The sequence below is a fragment of the Microcaecilia unicolor genome, chromosome 3 (genome assembly GCF_901765095.1).
Source record: "Microcaecilia unicolor chromosome 3, aMicUni1.1, whole genome shotgun sequence".
Taxonomy (NCBI): Eukaryota; Metazoa; Chordata; class Amphibia; order Gymnophiona; family Siphonopidae; genus Microcaecilia; species Microcaecilia unicolor.
Window position 1 is genome coordinate 474,657,394 of NC_044033.1, and position 19,502 is coordinate 474,676,895.

The 19,502-nt window shown below is 38.7% G+C and overlaps 1 protein-coding gene across 1 annotated transcript in view; it reads left to right on the forward strand.

The window, feature by feature from the left end:
* Positions 1 to 19,502, forward strand: part of COL19A1 (collagen type XIX alpha 1 chain) — a 946,027-nt gene that overhangs the window by 817,466 nt on the left and 109,059 nt on the right. Inside the window, exons 45-47 of the mRNA XM_030199003.1 lie at positions 2,857 to 2,910; positions 7,530 to 7,574; positions 11,052 to 11,096. Coding sequence (XP_030054863.1) covers positions 2,857 to 2,910; positions 7,530 to 7,574; positions 11,052 to 11,096 — 144 coding nt within the window. The remainder of the gene's footprint in view (positions 1 to 2,856; positions 2,911 to 7,529; positions 7,575 to 11,051; positions 11,097 to 19,502) is intronic.

Sequence of the window (19,502 nt, forward strand, 5' to 3'; positions counted from 1 at the left end):
CCGCCTTGTTCCTACCTTCACATCCTCCTATGTCCCAGTTTCCTGGTTCCTGCTTATCTGGGCCCTGTGTCAGGGAGCTTCTAGGGTCCTTTAAGGCAATCCTTTTGCCTAGCCCCATGTAGGTTAACTCACCTGATGCCAGATAGGCTTCATCTAGTCTTTGGGTTAGGTTATCCATTCCTCCCATCTGCCCCCCAAAGGCTCACCTTTCATGGAGTGACAAAAGGTAAAACTAGCATCAAATGAACTGTGTACTGCATGGAGAATTCTGACAGCACAAACTTCTGTTGAAATTTCAGCACACTATTTTAAATTTCTGTTTATTTTATTTGTAATTTTTTGAGCTGATTTCCCCCATTATTATGCCTGACTTGCTTAAACTCTCTTTCCCCAGCTTAGCTTGATCCTCACACTGTATATGACCTCCCTCTCCCCCCAAGCATGTTCAACCTCCATCTTTCTCTTTATGCTCTGTAGTTTTTCCCCCACCACCTAGTTATTTCCCTGTCACTGATCTGTTCTTTCTTGCTCTCTCTCTCCTTACTACCCAGAAAGATTCCCAATTCTTTTTCAACCCTCACTAGTTCTCTCTTCTCTTCCCCCAATAGGATCGCCAACTATTTCTTCCTCATACAGCTTCTCTGTCCCTGCCTTCCAGAATTTGCTCCTGAACTTTCTCACCCTCTCTGCTTCCCCGTCCCTTCCCCTGAATTATTTCACCCCACTTCCCAAGAACATGCCCAGCCTACTTTGTGTATTCCCCCACACAAAGCTGATTGTGTGGCAAGAGAAGCAGATCAGCTGCTTATCAATTTGTATCCTTCTCTTCTACCAGAAGGAATCAGACTGCTGATATGAACCATGTGGCTGTACAATATCCCACGTGGTTTAAATGCCCAGGATGCAGAAAAGGAGGACACAGCCCAATGTGTGGTCATTCCCCTCCACATGCTTGGTGCATGTGGAGGGGAATGGAGAGGTGTCAGGAACAGTGGGAAATGGACTATGGCTATCCAAGGACGAATGGAAACAGTTTCAAAATTTCAAAGCTAGCGTTTATTGGTGACTGAAAACTTGACTCGACACAGTACCAGTGTTTCGGCATTCTGACACCAGTAAGAGAGCATTTCTGCGCCTTTCTAAAACTCACCAAAGGTCTTTTTCATGACCAATTTTCCAATATTTTCTTGGTGTCCATTGCCATATCGGAATCATTGGATATTTTGCCAACAAATACGGTGTTGAGACTCCTGAGGTAGGCTTCCTTGGCCGAAAAACTGTACTGTCAAGTCTTCAGTCACCAGTAATGGCTTACTTTGACATTTTGAAGCTGTTTCCATTCATCCTTGGATAGCCATAGTCCATTTTCCACTGTTCCTGACTGTTTTGAGTATTTAATGGGATATCTGTTCTTCCACTATGGTGGACTATCTGCTGTTCTGGGGAATGGAGAGGAACCATACGAGTTGCTGTTGTGTCTCCTACCTCCTTGTCCCTTTGCATACTTTTGTACAAGGTCTGCATTGGGCAGTTGCATGAAACTCCCAGGAGTACCTTTCATACATCCCAAAGACCTACCTATATATGAAGAAAATGCCTTCCCTTTTTAATTTTTGGAAAATATAAGGCACCCCTCTTCCCCTCCACTTTCAATCCATATTTATTTTTATATTGCACCTCAACTTGCCTGTGAAATCAATTATTCCCTCATTGTGTACCATCAGATTTATTCTTGGGTTCTTGATTTTTGTATGGATTATTACTATTAATAAATACATAGAACAAGAAGTACCTCAGTATCAGATGTGCTAAGCATTTTTCCAATGGAAAAAAAATCTGTAGTGTAGCCATCCTTTCATATATCTGGCCATGAATGATTAAATTATCGGAACCTGCAGAAGTGCCAGGTTTGTGGATACTTTTCTATCTGTAGACCCTATAGCTAGTTTTCCAAAGGGGAATTATCTAGGTGGTTTTGCTTTGAAAACCATTTGCAAGATGCACAGGTACAAAGTGTTCACATGCTTTGCACATGCTGTTTTTGCAAGCAGCAGATATGGGGCAGAAGAACACACAAGCATGCATATTGTTTTCCACTCCAACCTAAACACCTCCCCCATCCATGGATAATGTGTGGGAGAAAAAACACTATAGGATTTTTGTCTAGTCAAATTTTCCACTTAAGGATAAAATGTGCACTCTGCACGCCCTGGGTCACTTGTAGAGTCTCTAGTATGGTTATTTGACATTGCACAATATTTAAAATGGACATCTAAACAGTGTGACTTTTTAAGACTTGCCTCCATCAAAATGGTTATCTTGTGTGTTAAATGCTGTGTATCACTGATGAAAGGAGATCAGCACATTCAGGATGTCAAAATGGAAACCAGGCATTCAGCACTTCAGCTCAAAACAGCAGTGAAATTACTTTAGGCACTTTTACAAAGATATGAGAGTAATCTGTGATTAGTTATAACCCAACTACCTTACTGAGTGGGACTAGATGGGCCATTTCAGTCTTGCTCTCCTGTCATCTGCTATGTATTTATGTTACTACATCTTCCTAATATGTGTATTTCCCTGGATCTAGGGAGAAACAGGCAAGGCAGAATTCCTGTGATTGTTATCCTAAAATTAAAATGACCACAATCAGAAACCAGAAAAGATTCTTCTGAAAATTGCATTTATTCTCAATCTTGAAACAAAGTAATAATAAAAAAAAAGTTTGGTAATAACAAGCTCCACAGATATGAAGCTGAAAAATGAATATTTTTCTGTTCTGCGTGATTCATGGTTTACCTCATCTTTATAATACAGTATTTCGTTTTAAGTGATGTTTTTTTTATTTTTTTCAAGGGAGAGCCAGGACCTATGGGATTACCAGGGCTAGAAGGACTGCCAGGAGAGAAGGTATTACAATACTGCTGTATTATTTATATGTTGCTGTCTTGATTTACAGTTAGACGTTTTATGCACAGTTATGTTTCCCAGCACATACTGATCTTCATTTTCTTGCCGTTTAAGCATCTTCGTACTTTAGAATTTTAGAGGTCAGTTCAATCAGTCTCACATTGAAATATGTTCATCTCATTTCCTTTCAGATTTCTCATCCATCTCTTCTTTCCATATATCACTGCCTAGAATAGCAGGTTACACTGAGTGGTAACAGCACCAAAGGGTTCATTCATTCTGAGGCTCAGTGCAGCCTGCGCCGTCCTCATTTTTTGAGCTTAGATGTATTTACAGCTAGCATTACAAACATGTATTATTTTGTTAGCATGTGGTAATGCTATTACAGCATGCTATTAGGCCCCGATGCTCCTGTTCTGTTCCAAATAGCGCCATAAAAATACCGCCGGAAGAGCAGAGAAGAAGAATGCCCTAACGCTCAGTGTTAATGGGATGCAAATATAGGCACACGCATAGCGCTGAGCATTAGGGAGTTTGGCAGGAGGATTGTGCTTGGTGCATGCACAGAAGAGTTCCGTGGTAAACTCGGCTCTTGTGCGCATATGCCTGGTAAAACCCGAATGTGAAGCACACATTGGTGCCTGTTTTCTACGGCCTAAATATAAGCATTAAAAAAATTTTTTTTAGCATGGATGCATTAAATTTAGATGCTTTCGCTTGGGTCTGCTGTTTCTCATGACCAGCACTTAAGGGTTTGCACAGGCTTCCTTCTGCTTCCAAAAGCACTCAAACCTGGCAGATTTTGCAGAACAAATCATGAGAATTATGAGAAAAGTTCTCTTTCAGCACTCTAATGCCTGCTCCGACCTGGCGTTAGTTTTTGCAGCTGTAAGGCAGTTGTGTTTCGGGCACTGTCTTCTGAGCATCGGGGAAAAATACAAAATGACCTCATTAACATGAGCTTGACTACATTAGCATGCTACTTGCATTGTTCATCTGCGCGCTTGTTTGTTCCCATGCTCTGGGCCTCTGCGCAGGTAAATGCGGGCGCTAGTACAGCACTAATGGCCTCTAGCACCACATTTACTTTTGAGCATTGGGGCGTTAGTAAATAATAGGAGTTGTGGTAAAATAGGGTAATGGCATTAGCATGCATTAATACATTAGTAACTCTAGCTGTTAGAAAGAAAGCTAAAGTCTGACTTGCAATTCAGGCTTTATGGTGCTCAGACAAGGTTCATGTACTTAAAAGTCCACCAGTTATATCAAGAAACAGGGCAACAGCTCTAACAAACAGGAGTGTTATACTTGTTGAAAATCCTTAATAAAAATTATTGAACTAATCCACCAGTTCAAAAGAATGAAATTATGATGTTAGTATAAGGATTGTTTGATTTTTTTTACATTATTATTATTATATTTCAATTATTTTGGATCTATAAGCAATTTAGAAAACGTTTTGGGGAAAATAAAGGTGAGATATCACATATAGGGCTTCATTTATCAAGCTGTGCTAGCATCCCCGGTGCAGTAATGCAGGATCCACTAGCACCATTTGATAAGAGGCCTATAATGAAATTAAATGCATACTGAACTCAAGTCCACAGCTGAGAGAAACACAAATTAACTCTCCTCACCCCTCATTTGGGAGTCCTTTTACTAAGGTGGAGTGGAGGAGTGGCCTAGTGGTTAGGGTGGTGGACTTTGGTCTTGGGGAACTAAGGAACTGAGTTCAATTCCCACTTCAGGCACAGGCAGCTCCTTGTGACTCTGGGCAAGTCACTTAACCCTCCATTGCCCCATGTAAGCCACATTGAGCCTGCCATGAGTGGGAAAGCAAAGGGTACAAATGTAAAAAAAAGGCACACTAACAGATTTAGCACATGCTAATGTTCAACACATTCAAAAAAATAAGACACCCATAGGAATATAATGGGCTTCTTATCATTTAGCTCATGCTAAATCCATTAGCAAACCGTAGTAAAAGGACCCCCTGGCTATTTGTAAGCATTTATTTATTAGCCTCTCTGGTCAGTATCAACTGCCCAAAGTTGTGGGCATGTTTGAACCAGTGGCACAATAAAATGCAAAAAATTAAAACCATAAAGGAACACTATAAATTAAATTTTAAAAAAAACAGAGCATGCCTGGTACTACCAGTCAAGGCATCACTAGCGTCACCACCCATTCACCATTGGCCTTATCCTCATCCATTCCAAGACAAAACTATCCACAGTCAAATACTTGCATCCCTTCCTCTCCCAGTCAACTGCCCCAGCCCATCCTCACAAAAATAACCCAACCAGAAACCTACCCCTTACTACCCAGGACTAGCCCTGCCACTAGGTGGACTAGGTTTCTGCCTAGGGTGGCAAAACTTATGGGGTGGCATCCAGCTCTGGCATGGCACTTTATATCTTCTGTGAGCCAGTGAGGGGCCTAGCAGCACAGGCCCATGTTCAATTTTGGTCACATCTTATTCCCTCCAACAAGATAGGACTCAGCAAGATTTGAGGGTACTGCAAGGCCTTGTGCCAGCTCAAAAAATCTATAAAATGCCTTGCTGGAGCAGGACTTTTATTTTACCTCAGTCTCTGGCCTAGTGGAGATATAGTAGCAGCGGGGGACAGGAAGAGGGAAAAGGAGATGGAGGAGGGAGATGAGAAAGGAAGTAAAGATGAGATACTAAACTGGAGGAGTATGGGATAGGGAACAAGAGATGAGATTCTACACCTGGGGGGAGGGGGAATGAGATGTTAGACAGTGGAATGGTAGGGAAAGGGAAATGCTGGTCTATTGGGGTAGATAGGGCCTTGAGCCATCCTGAGGTGGGGGGAGGGGAGGGAGAATTACATGGCAGAAAGTTCACCTGGGCCTGTTGCAACCCAGGCCTCTCTCCGACAGACTCTTACCAAGCAAATTACTGATTGTGTACACAGCATATGTTCTATGTAAGCATAGCATCTACATTATCTGCTTTATTGTTCATTTATAATTGTTTTTAATGTTGTGGTACTTAAGAACTGCTATACTTGGTCAAACCAAAAATCCATCTAGCTAGCATCTTGTTTTCAACCGTGGCCAATACAGGTCACAAGTTCTTTCTAGGATCCAAAAACGTAGCAAGGATATGTAGTGATTTTCCCCAGGTCTACCTTCTATGAATTTATTCAAACCTTTTTTTTAAATCCAGCCATACTAATGCTTTTACCACATCCTCTGGCAATGATGTCCAGAGTTTTACTATGCATTGAGTGAAAAATATATATATATTCTCAGATTTGTTTTACATGTACAGTTTCATAGCACGTCCCCTAGACTTTGTAGTTTTTGAAAAAGTAAACAATTCACCTTTAACCATTCCACTCCACTAGGAACTTTATGGACCTCTATGATATCTCTTCTCAGTTGCCGCTTCTCCAAATTGAAGAGTCCCAACCTTCCTAACCTTTCCTTATATGAGAGTTCCATCCCCTTAACCATTTTGATTTCCCTTCTCTGTACTTTTTCTAATTCCGGTATAACTTTTTAGAGATGCAGGAACTGACATTGCACATTCAGTGTGCTTCTTCTTCTATGGAGAGATAAAGACATTATGAATGATTTGTTTTATTCTCTATTACTTTCCTAATAATTCCTGAAGTCAGTCCCATTTCTTTTCTTTATTACTCAATATTCTAGTCCTAAGAAAAATAGGATAGTGAACCTCTCATCTACTATAATAAAACTCACCCTCAACGTTCTGAGGACACTGACGTCAGTGAAGCCAAGCCCTGACTTCCTTCAAAAAGGTTTGAAGGTTCGTGGTGGTGAAGCCACCAAAATCGCTCCGGGCCCCGCCCTCAAGGGCGGAGCAATAGCAGAACAACAAAGGGGTTAGCAGGGAGGGAGGCGGGGGGGGTGGGAAATCGCTCCGGGCCCCGCCCTCGCGTAAAACGTCCTGACGTTGGGGGCGGAGCAATGGCAGAACAACGAAGGGGTTGGCCAGGGAGGAAGGGGGGGTGTTGGCGACGAAAACCTTGCTAGCGCCCGTTTCATTTGCTCTGAAACGGGCCTCTTTTACTAGTATCCTATAAAAATCATTGCCTAATGTCTGAGACCCAGCTCTGGTTCAAGCCAGAAGAATACCCATAAATCAGTGATTCCCAAACCTGGTCCTGGAGGCACCCCAGTCAGTCAGGTTTTCAGGATATCCACAATCAATATTCATGAAATAAATTTGCATATACTGCCTCCACTATATACAAATCTCTCTCATGAATATTCATTGTAAGATATCCTGAAAACCTGACTGGCTGGGGTGCCTCCAGGATCAGGTTTGGGAACAGCTTCCATAAATCTTTCACAAATGATTCAAAACAGGCAATCAAATATTGTTTTAAAGGAAATTTGTCTCATGCAGTTTATTTCCTGAGTTTTTGTTTTCCCTTTCTAAGGAAAATCAAGGTTCCTCTGGGGATATGCATTCTTTATCTGTATTTACAAGTCTCATTAAATTAGAAATTAAAGTATAGCATAAATGATTTAATACTTGACTCACCTTTAATTTTACTGGTTTGATTTGTATGACTATATATTACTAGGAAAAAAAGAACTCCCAATAAACTGTTTCTTTCTAGGGAGAACGAGGACCGACAGGTGCTCCAGGAATCTCAGGGATACCAGTAAGTATGTTTACTAAAGTAACATTCTTGACATATTAGATTTTAAGCTCTGACAATAAGACTAAGGGCCTCTTTTACTAAACCACACCAGCAATTCCCAGCATGGCATAGGAAAGGAAGCCCATTCAATTCCTATGGGTTTCCTCTCATTTGCCGCGCGGAATCTACTACTACTACTACTACTACTATTAAACATTTCTATAGCGCTACTAGACTTACGCAGCGCTGTACAAATTAACATGAAAAGACAGTCCCTGCTCAACAGAGCTTACAATCTAAATTGGACAGATGAACAGACAGCTAGGGGTGGGGAAATTGCAGTGGTAGGGGTGATAAGTGAGGGTGTTGAGTAAGAGAGTCATGGTTAGGAGTCGAAAGCAGTAGCAAAGAGGTGGGCTTTAAGCCTAGACTTGAAGACAGCTTTGTAAAAGAAGCCCTAAATTACAAATTGGTGAAATGAAAGAATCTGCTAATAGTAATAACCTTTATTCATGTTCCTTTTTAAATCTGAAGTCATTTGAAAAAGATGGAAGTCTTGAAAAGAGGATATAAAGTATTTGACACGGTCCACATCAAAAAATGATCTTGAAGTCAGTTTTCAACACTAACTCAGTAAGCCACAGAAGCATCAGCTCTTGCCCAGTTGTTACCATCTGTGCTGCAAATAAGTCAAGCAGTGACAGTCTCATGAAGGATGTAGGTCCTTCTTGGTTTTAGACAGTTGATAAAATTTGTCCTTTCAATGAAGACTTTCCCTGAATTGTCAGTGTCAATTGCTTTGCTCCCAATGATCCTTCTCGAGCATGGCTTCATTCTTTTTCATGTGAACTGTGACATTATTGTTTTTATAATATCAGCTCTTTCAGGGGTCCTTTTACAAAGGCTTGCTAGCATTTTTACTGTGTGCTAAAGATTAGCGCACGCTAAACACTAGAGACGCCCATAGTAATATATGGGCATCTCTAACATTTAGTGTGTGCTTTTAGTGTGCACTAAAAACACTACCGTGCCTTTGTAAAAGGACCCCTCAGTAAATAGAAAAAACACCTCAGTATTTCCATGTAGCCACTGGTCAATCTGAAGGCTTAACTGTGAACCTAAGCACCATCGAAAGCCTAAAAAAACTCTGACTGAAAATCAATCTGTTTAAGAGAGTGCCCCAAAAAATCAATATACACTCAAAAAAATTAAAAATCAATGGATTATAAAATGAACCATGTGTAAGTTATTACATAAAAAATTTAACTTCAGATTCTATTTTGTTGTAAAAAATCAATTAACATAAAATACTCCATTCGCTTATCTAAATAATACCACCTCTGATTCTGGCCAAAGTTTTCCCTATGCAGGGCTGCTTCTGGGCTCATGCGTGTTCAGCAAGCATGGATTATTATGGCAATACAACAATATCTAATTAAATGAGTGTTGGATGCAGAAAAAAAAGTAACAAAGAGCAATGTAGATTCACTTTAAATCAGGCATACTTTAATCAGTGAGAAAACACTTTGAGCAATCATTTTTTAAACAGCACCAGACCATTCTATGGATTAAAAAGATGCTAAGAGAATCAAATAATCTACTTTGCCATTCATGACTGGGCTTCATCTATAGGAGCCAAAGCTTCTCTAACAAAAATTAGAGCTTCATTCACAGAAAATCTTGCCACTCAATCAATATAAACCAGTGAGAGTTACTATTACTATTTCAGTTGAAAGATCCAGTGTTATTCAAGATTGCTCAAAAATAAATCACCATTACCACCTCTTCTCAGTAAAGGAACCTGATCAATAGCAAAACTCAAAAGAATGTTCCAAAGCTTTACAGTGCTGGGAAAGTGGAATCTCTTCTTTGTGGTAGTCTAATCCCACTATTCTGTAATGTAAGATTTTCCAACATATAGTTTTACACAGGTACTATAAAAAAAATGAAGAGGAACATTAGTAAAATATTTTAGACAGTATTTTTCTACCTTCCAATGGGTTAGTAAACTCATTTTAACAGTATCCACATTAAACTGGCCCACTAAAATGGCTGACTTCCCCTTATTGAACTCCCATTTCTATCAGTGGTTACAACTTAGCTCCATGTTGAAAGAAAGCGACTTACAACTTACCATGCTGCTTCATTCCCCTGACCTTGTTGATGTAGCCACACATCTTCAGTCAACAAGACATGTTACATCGCATGTTTATACTTTCTTTTTAAGTAAATCTTCCATTACATGTCTGGGCTTGTGTAGATGTTGGGAACAAGATATTCAGCAGCCCATTTCTGATAGCAGTTGGACGCAGATCTGGCACTCAGTGTTTCAGTGTTCCAGGTCTGCGGCCATCACACAGTCCCTTTATTTTTTTATGCACCGGTCCTTATGGACGCCCCTTAGGTCGCATACCATTAATCCGTCCATTCCAAGTTTACGTTGGTCTTGTCATGCTCAATGGGGTACTATCAGACACCTTGTTTTTGACTGTGTATACCTTCAATCATTTTGGACTGATGTCTGGTTCACTTTAACAGATATATTTCATTTCCATGGTCCTATGCTGTATAAATATGTGTTGCTCAGAGACCAATGTTTTCGCTCTTCCTTAAGCCATAATGAACGCTTACTTGTTAATACTTTGCTCACTTTAGCCTTGAAAGTAGTTTTGGGGCACTGGAAGACCCTGGGTCAAGTCACATATCAAGAATGGTGGAATTTGATATTTCAGACTTATAAATATGATACCTTTCTGGCTAAAAAGTCATGTCGCTATATCACTTATAAGGAGAAGTGGTCTTTGTTATTGTCCTACTTTAGAGATGCTTGATGAGAAGTGTTTTTCTTTTTTCTTTTCTTCCTCTCCACTCTTTCTCTCTTCTGTCCTTTACATGATTTTTGCAATTTGTATGCTGTTGTACTGTTTCACTGAATTGTCTTCTGTTATTCTATTTTTAAATTTAATAAAAATACTACGACCTTAAAAAAAATAACAACGAAGCACTAAATGAGTATAAAACAATAAAGAATTGATCTTTGTATGGGGTTTTTTAGTCGATGATGACTTTTTCTGCGTGCCACCCTAAAATCAAGACGGGAAGCCGCAGTAATTGAGACTTTTCCCCTACTCTAATGCAGATACCATACAACTGCTTGATTGGATTTTTGTGATTATATCAAGATTTAGTAAGCAGTAGCCTGATCTGTGAGTGGTTTTTGTATTTTTAAGAAGCTACATATGGAGGAACGGGGCCAGAGAGGCAACATTTTAAAAGAATATTCAAAGTGATTCAAATGAAATAATGCATGGCATTTACATTTGTTGACATCAGTGTATTTAACTAAAAGTCAGTAAAATAATATTTTGTATTAAACATCTCTGCATAATAGCCTGAATCCAGGCTAGGAGTATGAGTAGAATGGAAATGCTTAAATTTAGAAATACAGATTTTCTGTTTTGTATTAATAAAATAGGTGATCCTCTTGATCTTCCACAGGGAAAGCCAGGAGCTCCTGGGCCTGCAGGAATGCCAGGTGAACCGGTAAGCATGAATACTAGTTACTGCTCCTGTTTTGTTGAAAAAAATATCACACTATTAAAGAGTCTATACTGGGTATTCTCTAGTACAGTGGTTCCCAAACCTGGTCCCGGAGGCACCCCTGCACATTTGCCTCCACTGCATGCAAATCTTTCATGAATAGTTATTGTGGATATCTTGAAATCCTGACTAGCTGGGGTTGACTCCAGGACCAGGTTTGGGAACCACTGCTCTAGTACCTGAGGGGCCCTTTTACTAAGCTGCGTAAGCATCTATGTGTACCCAATGTGCGCCAAAATGGAGTTACTGCCCGGTTACCGCATGGCTCTTGTGGTAATTTCATTTTTGGCGCATGTCCAATATGCGTGGCTGAAAAATAATTTTTATTTTCAGACACACATATTGGATGCGTGCCAAGTGGCATTTGACGCATGTAGGTCATTACCGCCCGGTTACCGCGTGAGACTTCATCACTAAGTCAATGGCTGGCAGTAAGGTCGCAGACCCAAAATAGACGCACAGCAATTTTGATTTTGACGCACATCCATTTTTGGCAAAAATTTTAAAAAGGCTTTTTTTACAGGTGCACTGAAAAATGGATCGGTGTGCACCCAAAACCTGTGCCTACACTACCGCAAACCATTTTTCAGTGCACCTTAGTAAAAGAACCTCTTAGTCTTCACTCCCAGTCCTGGAGAACTGCAAACAAGTCAGGTTTTCAGGTTATCCCTAATAACTATGCATTGTTTTCTCTTAAGTCTTAAGTCATTATACATCAACTATAAATTATTCACAAAAATACTTTAATGAGCTTTAATAGAATTGTTACAAAAGTCATACATTAAAAAAAAACCAGCAGATTCCTGAGCTGGGTACAAATTTGCCCTGTGTAGTGCATTGCTCCTGTAGATCAACCTTAGAAGTGATTAATAGCTATGCATGAGAATAATGTGCATGCTTACCACCTCCATTGTATACAAATTTTCTCAGACAGTACAAATAGCAGCAGTGATCCAAGGAAGGATGAGATAGCAAAAGTTCACTAACAATCAGTTCAAATGCAGAGAGGCAGGGCTGTCTCAGCGCATGAATTGCAGTATATATTGGCTACAAATGCATTTACCAGTGAATATATTTGGAAACCAGTGTGACCCCTGATGAAGGTTATCTGAAACTTGGTCAGGTAGAGTCTAGTTTCCATTAAAGTTACATTTGAATGAACTTTTGCTATCTCGTCCTTCCTTGGATCACTGCTGCTGTTTGTACTGTCTGCTTGAATACTACAGTGGGTTGTCTCCTGTTTTGTTTCTACAAATTTTTTCATAAATATTCATTTAATTCACAAACATGACTAATCTTTTTGTATAAACAATAAACAATTTTATTGATATCTCATGCTAAAATTATACGTATCTCACAATGTTACTCATATTCCCAAAACTCTGCTAAAACTGTCCACTCTGCAGATTTCACTTACCTAGGAACCAAATGGTGGAACTCCTTATCAAACCAGGAGTACTTTGTAAAACAAACAAAAAAGTGGGCACAAAACCTGGTTTTGTGCCCACTTTTTTGTTTGTTTTACAAAGTATCCGTGGGTCTTCTTTGAGTTCTCCACGCTTTGTGGATTCTCTATGGAACTCCTTACCACCCAAAATAAGAAATATACAGGATAAACTAGATTCCGCAAAATCCTCAAATCATTCCTATTCAAACAAACCCTCACAAAGATCAACCATATCTCAAACAATTCATTATTACCTGAATTGGTTATTACTCTGTTTACCATTAACTTTCTCTTTGCTTTGTGTACAATTTCTCATTCATAATAGATTTTCTAAATGTTAAACATCCATAGCTATCCCAGTATCTTTATGATACTGTATTGTAAAATTGGTTTCTTACAACAAATTATTTTCTCATGCATTATTCTTTGTTATGTATCCTATACTGTTTATTGTAAGCCACATTGAACTCAAACTTGTTTAGGATAATGTGGGATATAAATGTCACAAATAAATAAGCCAGGGTGACCTCTGACGAAGGGTATCCGAAACTTGGCCAGGTTGAGTCTAGTTTCCATTAAAGTTATATTTGAGTGAACTTTCTGTCTCATCCTTTCTTGGATCATTGCTGCTGTTTATACTGTCTGCTTGGATACTGCAGTGGGTTGTCTCCTGTTTTGTTTCTACACATTTTCTCATGGGTATTCATTAAATTCACAAAGATGGCTAATCTTTTTTCATAAACAATAAACAATTAATCAATATTAAATTGTATTCATATGTATTTCAAAATGTTATACATATTCCCCAAACCCTTCTAAAACATACAAAATACTTTTAGAGAGAAAGCACGTCTAACTTTAATCACATAAGTACTGCTAACTTATCTTTTTTATTATTATCATCCGTTGTACTCAATTCGCTACAAATGCTCAATCTGCTACAAATAATTCCAGTTAAAAGTTGCATACACGGATTAGTCCCTCAAGGGCCTTTTACTAAGCCACGTAGGCGCCTACGCATGCCCAACATGTGCCAATTTGGACCTACTGCCTGGCTATCATGTGGCCCAGGCGGTAATTTTATTTTTTACATGCACCCAGAAAACTTCCGGCATGCAGCGCTAACCGGGTGGTAATCATTATTGTATGTGCGCTGACAATTACCACCCGGTTAACTCGTGAAACCTTACCACTAAGTCAATGGGTGGCTGTAAGGTCTCAGACCCAAAATGGACGCGCCAATTTTCATTTTGCCGCACGTCCATTTTCGGCCTTTTTTGCAGGTGCGCTGAAAAATGAACCTGTGCGCATCCAATACATTTGTCTACACAAGCGCAGGCCACTTTTCGGCACACCTTAGTAAAAGGACCCCTCAGTGAAAAAACTCCTTATACAAAAAATTATGGAAATTAAGTTGTTATTGTTGCCACATTTAACAGTTCTTCAACAGTTTATTTCTCCATGCTGCACCATCTCCTCATAATGATCCATGAATTTCAGCTGACTATTTCAAAACATAGTGTTGACAATCCGTATCAAATTGAATTCATTGTTTATTTATTTATTACATTTGGATTTATTTACTGCCTTTTTGAAGGAATTCACTCAAGGCGGTGTCCAGTATTTGCAAAGAATGTTTACTTGTTTTCAGTAGTGCATGCATGTTTGCAAATTCTTTGTGAATAATATGCACTATTTATGAGAGAAAAAAATCTAAATTGAGTTTTTTCCTGTCATTTTAGGCTAAAAACAACCCAATATGACATAGGACGTATTGCTGACATGTCCCACATTATTTCTAATAAATGTGCATTACTAATGTCTTCCCACTCTTAAAAATAAACATGAACTTTTGTTAGATCATAGTTGGAGGCTGAGGTTTGGATCTGAACATATGTCCTGCAAAAACACCCATCCAATTGTTGCAAACTGTTCAAAAAGGAATGTAGAAGCTTACACTGAATGACTTCCAGCCTGTCATTATTGTCCTATATTGTTCTTGAGAAAGTATGTGAGATGGAATTTAACTGTAGTATCTAAATATATTAATAGACTGTAATTCTGTAGTGGATCTTGTCTCCTGCCTGCTTTACCCACTTCCAAAGAGCAAGAAATACTGTCCCATCAGATTAAGATTAAACAGATTTTGCCAGGTCACAAGCAGGGCTCACCTGCAGCTGCACATGGGCTTCTGCTTTGACAACCTCCTACCTGACAATTATTGTGCCTACAAGTTAATTCCCCTGTGGTTTCCAGGAACTCAGATCTCACCTCATCCTCACCTGAGGTCATTGAGTTCCCAGAGAGAAAAGCATTCACAGAATATTAATCAAAAATATTGAGATTCATAATAAATCACTTATCTTGAGCCATTAAGTCATCACAGACACAGAACTAATAAACTAAAACATTAAAAAGGATGTACATTTGAAGTTTAAAGGCTACAATAACAGGCTGGTGAAAAGCAAAGTTTGTCTTTCTTTTAGTAACATGAACACACACATTTTTTCTATTAACTGGATGACTAAAGTACTTTAATTTATACTTTTATTTATCAGTTCTAAGCATACTGGTAAACTCCTAGCTTATAACATAGACATAGAAAGTGACAACAAAAAAAGACTATGGGGTCAATATTCAGCAATATAAAAATATGGGTTACCACATAAAAATAAGACAGACTTTTTATTTGGTCCTATGTATGCAGTAAACCTGGCTGCTTAGGGCTAGATTCTATACATAGTGCCAAAAAAAATCAGCACAAAAAAACCCACTATTCTATAAGCCATGCTTAAAGATAGGCATGGTTTATAGAATTGCGCTTATGCCCAGGAATCATGGCTAAGTTTAGGCCTGGCCATTTGCACCAGTTGAAACGTGGTGCAAATGTATCCCTGTTATTCTATAACAATGCACATTAATATTAGTAATGTTCCCGTTCCACCCATGACCCTCCTATTTCTGCACTCACTTTTACAAATCATGCATAAATTTTAGGTGCGGATCTTATGCCTAAATTTATGTACATAAAGTTCAATTAAATGTAATTAGTACCAATAATTACTTGTTTAAAAAGCCAATTATTGGTGCTAATTAGCTTATTTAATTAAATTGTACATGTAAATTGAGTGCACGCCCAAATTTGCGCATACAATTATTGGAGACTTTTAGAGTACTAGAATAGAATAGTATATTTATTTAACAATCATCTTTATCCAAGGCAAAAAATACAAAAAAAGCATACATAATAAAATCACAAACAAAAGCAAATTCAAACAGTGAAAGAATCATAAGCAGCCTCAAAGTCTCAGCTTAAGTTGAGTCCATAACTTCATAGGACAAAATCAGGAAGGTACAAAAAATGCCAAACAAAATAAATAATCCCTCAATATCCTCTTAAAACAAGTAAACCGAGATTCAACCTTCAAATGTAAAGGCAGCTTATTCTGCTCAACTGGTGCTATAACAGAAAATGCACCAAATCTAGTTAAATCCAAATGAAAATATTGTAAAGCAGATACTACAAGGTTGAAGGAATTCATTCAAGGCGGTGCACAGTAAGAATGTTCTTGCAGTAGCCTAGTGGTTAGATCACTAGGCTTGACATCCAGGGGTGCCCAGTTCAAGTCACTTAACCTTCCATAGTTTCAGATACAAAATTAGATTGTGAGCCCTCCAGAGACAGGGTAATACTTAGAGTACTTGAATGTAACTTACCTTGAGGTGCTAATAAAAAAAATGTGTGGCAAAATCCAAAATAAATAAATAGTAACAGTTTCAATTTACACAACATTCACATTTTATAATAAATTTATTTTATTTTTATTTATTTATTTGTAGCATTTGTATCCCACATTTTCCCTACAATTTGCAGGCTCAATGTGGCTTACATTTGCCGTAATGTCGGTTGCCATTTCCGGGTAACAGAATTACAAATGGTAATGTGTTAAGTTGCATACATACATGGTAACATACATGTAACATAACATATGTGAACAGATCATGGTATAGATATATATCATGTGCATATATATGTTATGGAAGAATAAATTATGGTAATACATGAAAGTTCCTGAATAAGAAATTGGAAGATTAAATTATAGTAATACATGAACATTCCTGAGTAAGAAATTGGGTTGTATCATTCTTTAGGTCATCGACTATGGAGATTGAAGTGGTTGTGCTTATTCATTAGTGGTAAGGAGGTTGATCAGTCAAGTGTAAGCCGCATTGAGCCTGCCATGAGTGGGAAAGCGCGGGGTACAAATGTAACAAAAATAAATAAATAAATAAATAAATAAAGTGATAAGATTTCAATTATGTCTATGTCTTGTAAAGTCTTATTTTTTGGTGTTTAAGATGGGTGTTTATGGTATGCCTTCTTGAACAGATCTGTTTTCAGTAGCCTTCGGAAGATAGGACTTGTGTTATTTTTATGGCCTTCGGTAGTGCGTTCCATAGCTCCATGCAGGTGTATGAGAAACTGGTCGCGTATGTGGATTTATATTTTAGTCCTTTGCAGTTAGGGTAATGGAGATTGAGGAATGTGCGTGCTGATCTCTTTGCATTCCTGGTAGGCAAGACTATAAGGTCTGACATATAGGTCGGGGCTTCCCTGTGAACGATTTTGTGGACCAGGGTGCAAACTTTGAATGCAATTTGTTCTTTTAGTGGGAGCCAGTGTAGTTTCTCTCTTACGGGTTTGGCGCTTTCGTATTTCGCTTTCCCAAATATGTTCCTGGCTGATGTATTTTGAGCGGTTTGAAGCTTCTTAATGATTTGTTCTTTACATCCAGCATAAATGGCATTGCAGTAGTCTAGATGGCTTAGCATCATTGATTGTACTAGGCTGCGGAATACTTCCCTTGGGAAGAAAGGTTTGATTCTTTTAAGTTTCCACATTGAGTAGAACATTTTTTTTGCTGTATTTTTTGCATGATCTTCAAGTGTGAGATTTTGGTCGATTGTAACTCCCAGAATTTTTAAGCAGTCTGAGACCGGGAGGGTGTAATCCGGTGTGTTTATGGTATTGGGTTTGTTTGTATTATATTTTGAAGACAAGATGAGACATTGTGTTTTTTCTGCGTTCAGCTTTAGTTGGAATGCGTCCGCCTATGAGTTCATTATTTGGAGACTGTGTGTGATTTCATTTGTGATTTCGGCTATATCTTGTTTGAACAGAATGTATATCGTAACATCATCTTTATAGATGTACGGGTTGAGTCCTTGGTTGCTTAGCGATTTGGCTAATGGTATCATCATTAAGTTTAAAAGGGTCGGTGAGAGCGGTGATCCTTGTGGTGCTCTGCATTCAGGTTTCGATGGTGTTGACGTTTTTGAGTTTGATATCACTTGATAGGTTCTTGCTGTTAAGAAGCCTTCAAACCATCTAAGTACGTTTCCTCCAATCCCAAAACAATCCAGGATGTCGAACGCGCTGGACATGTCAAATTGTAGGAGGAGCACATTGTTTCCCGTTGCAATTAATTGTTTGAATTTGGTTATGAGAGTAGTTAGCACTGTTTCAGTGCTATGATTGGATCGAAATCCTGATTGTGATTCGTGCAGTATGGTGAATTTGTTTAGGTAGTTGGTAAGTTGTTTGGTTACCAGACGTTCCATTAGTTTGACTACCAGGGGGATTGATGCTACTGGTTGATAGTTGGTTGTGTCATTTAATTTTTTCTTTAGGTCTTTGGGTATCGGGGTAAGAAGTATATTTCCTTTGTCCTTGGGGAATAGTCCGTGTTGCAACATGTAATTCATGTGTGATGTAAGGTCTGTTATGAAGCGTTGGGGGGCGAGCATTATTAGGTTGCTGGGACAAATATCCAGTTTGGAGTGAGTTTTGGAGATTTTATTGATTGCTTGACTGATGGTTTCTTCGGTCAATAGATCGAAGTTATTCCAGGTTTGATCTGCTGGGTATTCACCGGGAGTTGGGTCCAAGCAGTCCATAAATTTTTCATGATCATTGGTATTTAGTGGTAACGTGGATCGTAGTTTTATAATTTTCTCATTGAAGTATTTGGCAAGGTTGTCTGCTGATGGGATGTCTGTGCTGGTTGTGGTCACCGGTGTGGTGTCTGTTAATTTATTCACGAGTTGGTAGAGTTTATGTACGTCTTTGTAGTCTAACCTTATTTTGGTTTTGTAGTATGCTCTTTTGGTTTGTCTTATTGAATATTTGTATTTTCTTTGCTGTTGTTTCCATGCGTTAAGTGTATATTCGTCTTTCATTTTTTTCCATGCTCGTTCAAGTCTCCTAACTTGTGTTTTTAGTGATTTCAGTTCTTCATTGAACCAAGGTATTGAGTTTTGTCTATGTGTAGTTCTTTGTTGTAGTGGTGCAATTATGTCTAATGTGGTCTTACATCTGTCATCCCAATTTGATAGATAATGTTTGGAATCTGTTTGTGTCATCCAATCATTATTGTACATCTGTTGCCAGAATATTACTGGGTCAATTTGGCCTCTCTTGGTGTAGGTTTTGGGTTCTTGCTTGAGGTTCGTACCTTTTTTCCTCCACTGTAGTGTGGAATTTAGTTTATAGTGATCTGACCAAGGTGCGTCCGACCATTTTGTTTCTGTTAGTTTTAGGTTTAGGTCTGAGGATAGTTTATGTGTGATGAGGTTGATTGTGTGTCCTTTGACGTGAGTGGCTTGTATTCGGGACCAGCTAAGGTCCCATAGTTGGAGGAAGTCCTTGCATTCACATGTATTACGTCTTCGAGGTGTATATTTATGTCTCCGATTATAAGTAGATTGGGGTTTGAAACACAAGTATTCGATATGAAATCCATGAATTGTGATTGGCATTCTTGCCAGTTACCTGGTGGTCTGTAGAATAAGACAACGCTTAGGCTGTCACTCAGGTTGGTATGGTTGATTCTGACTGAGGC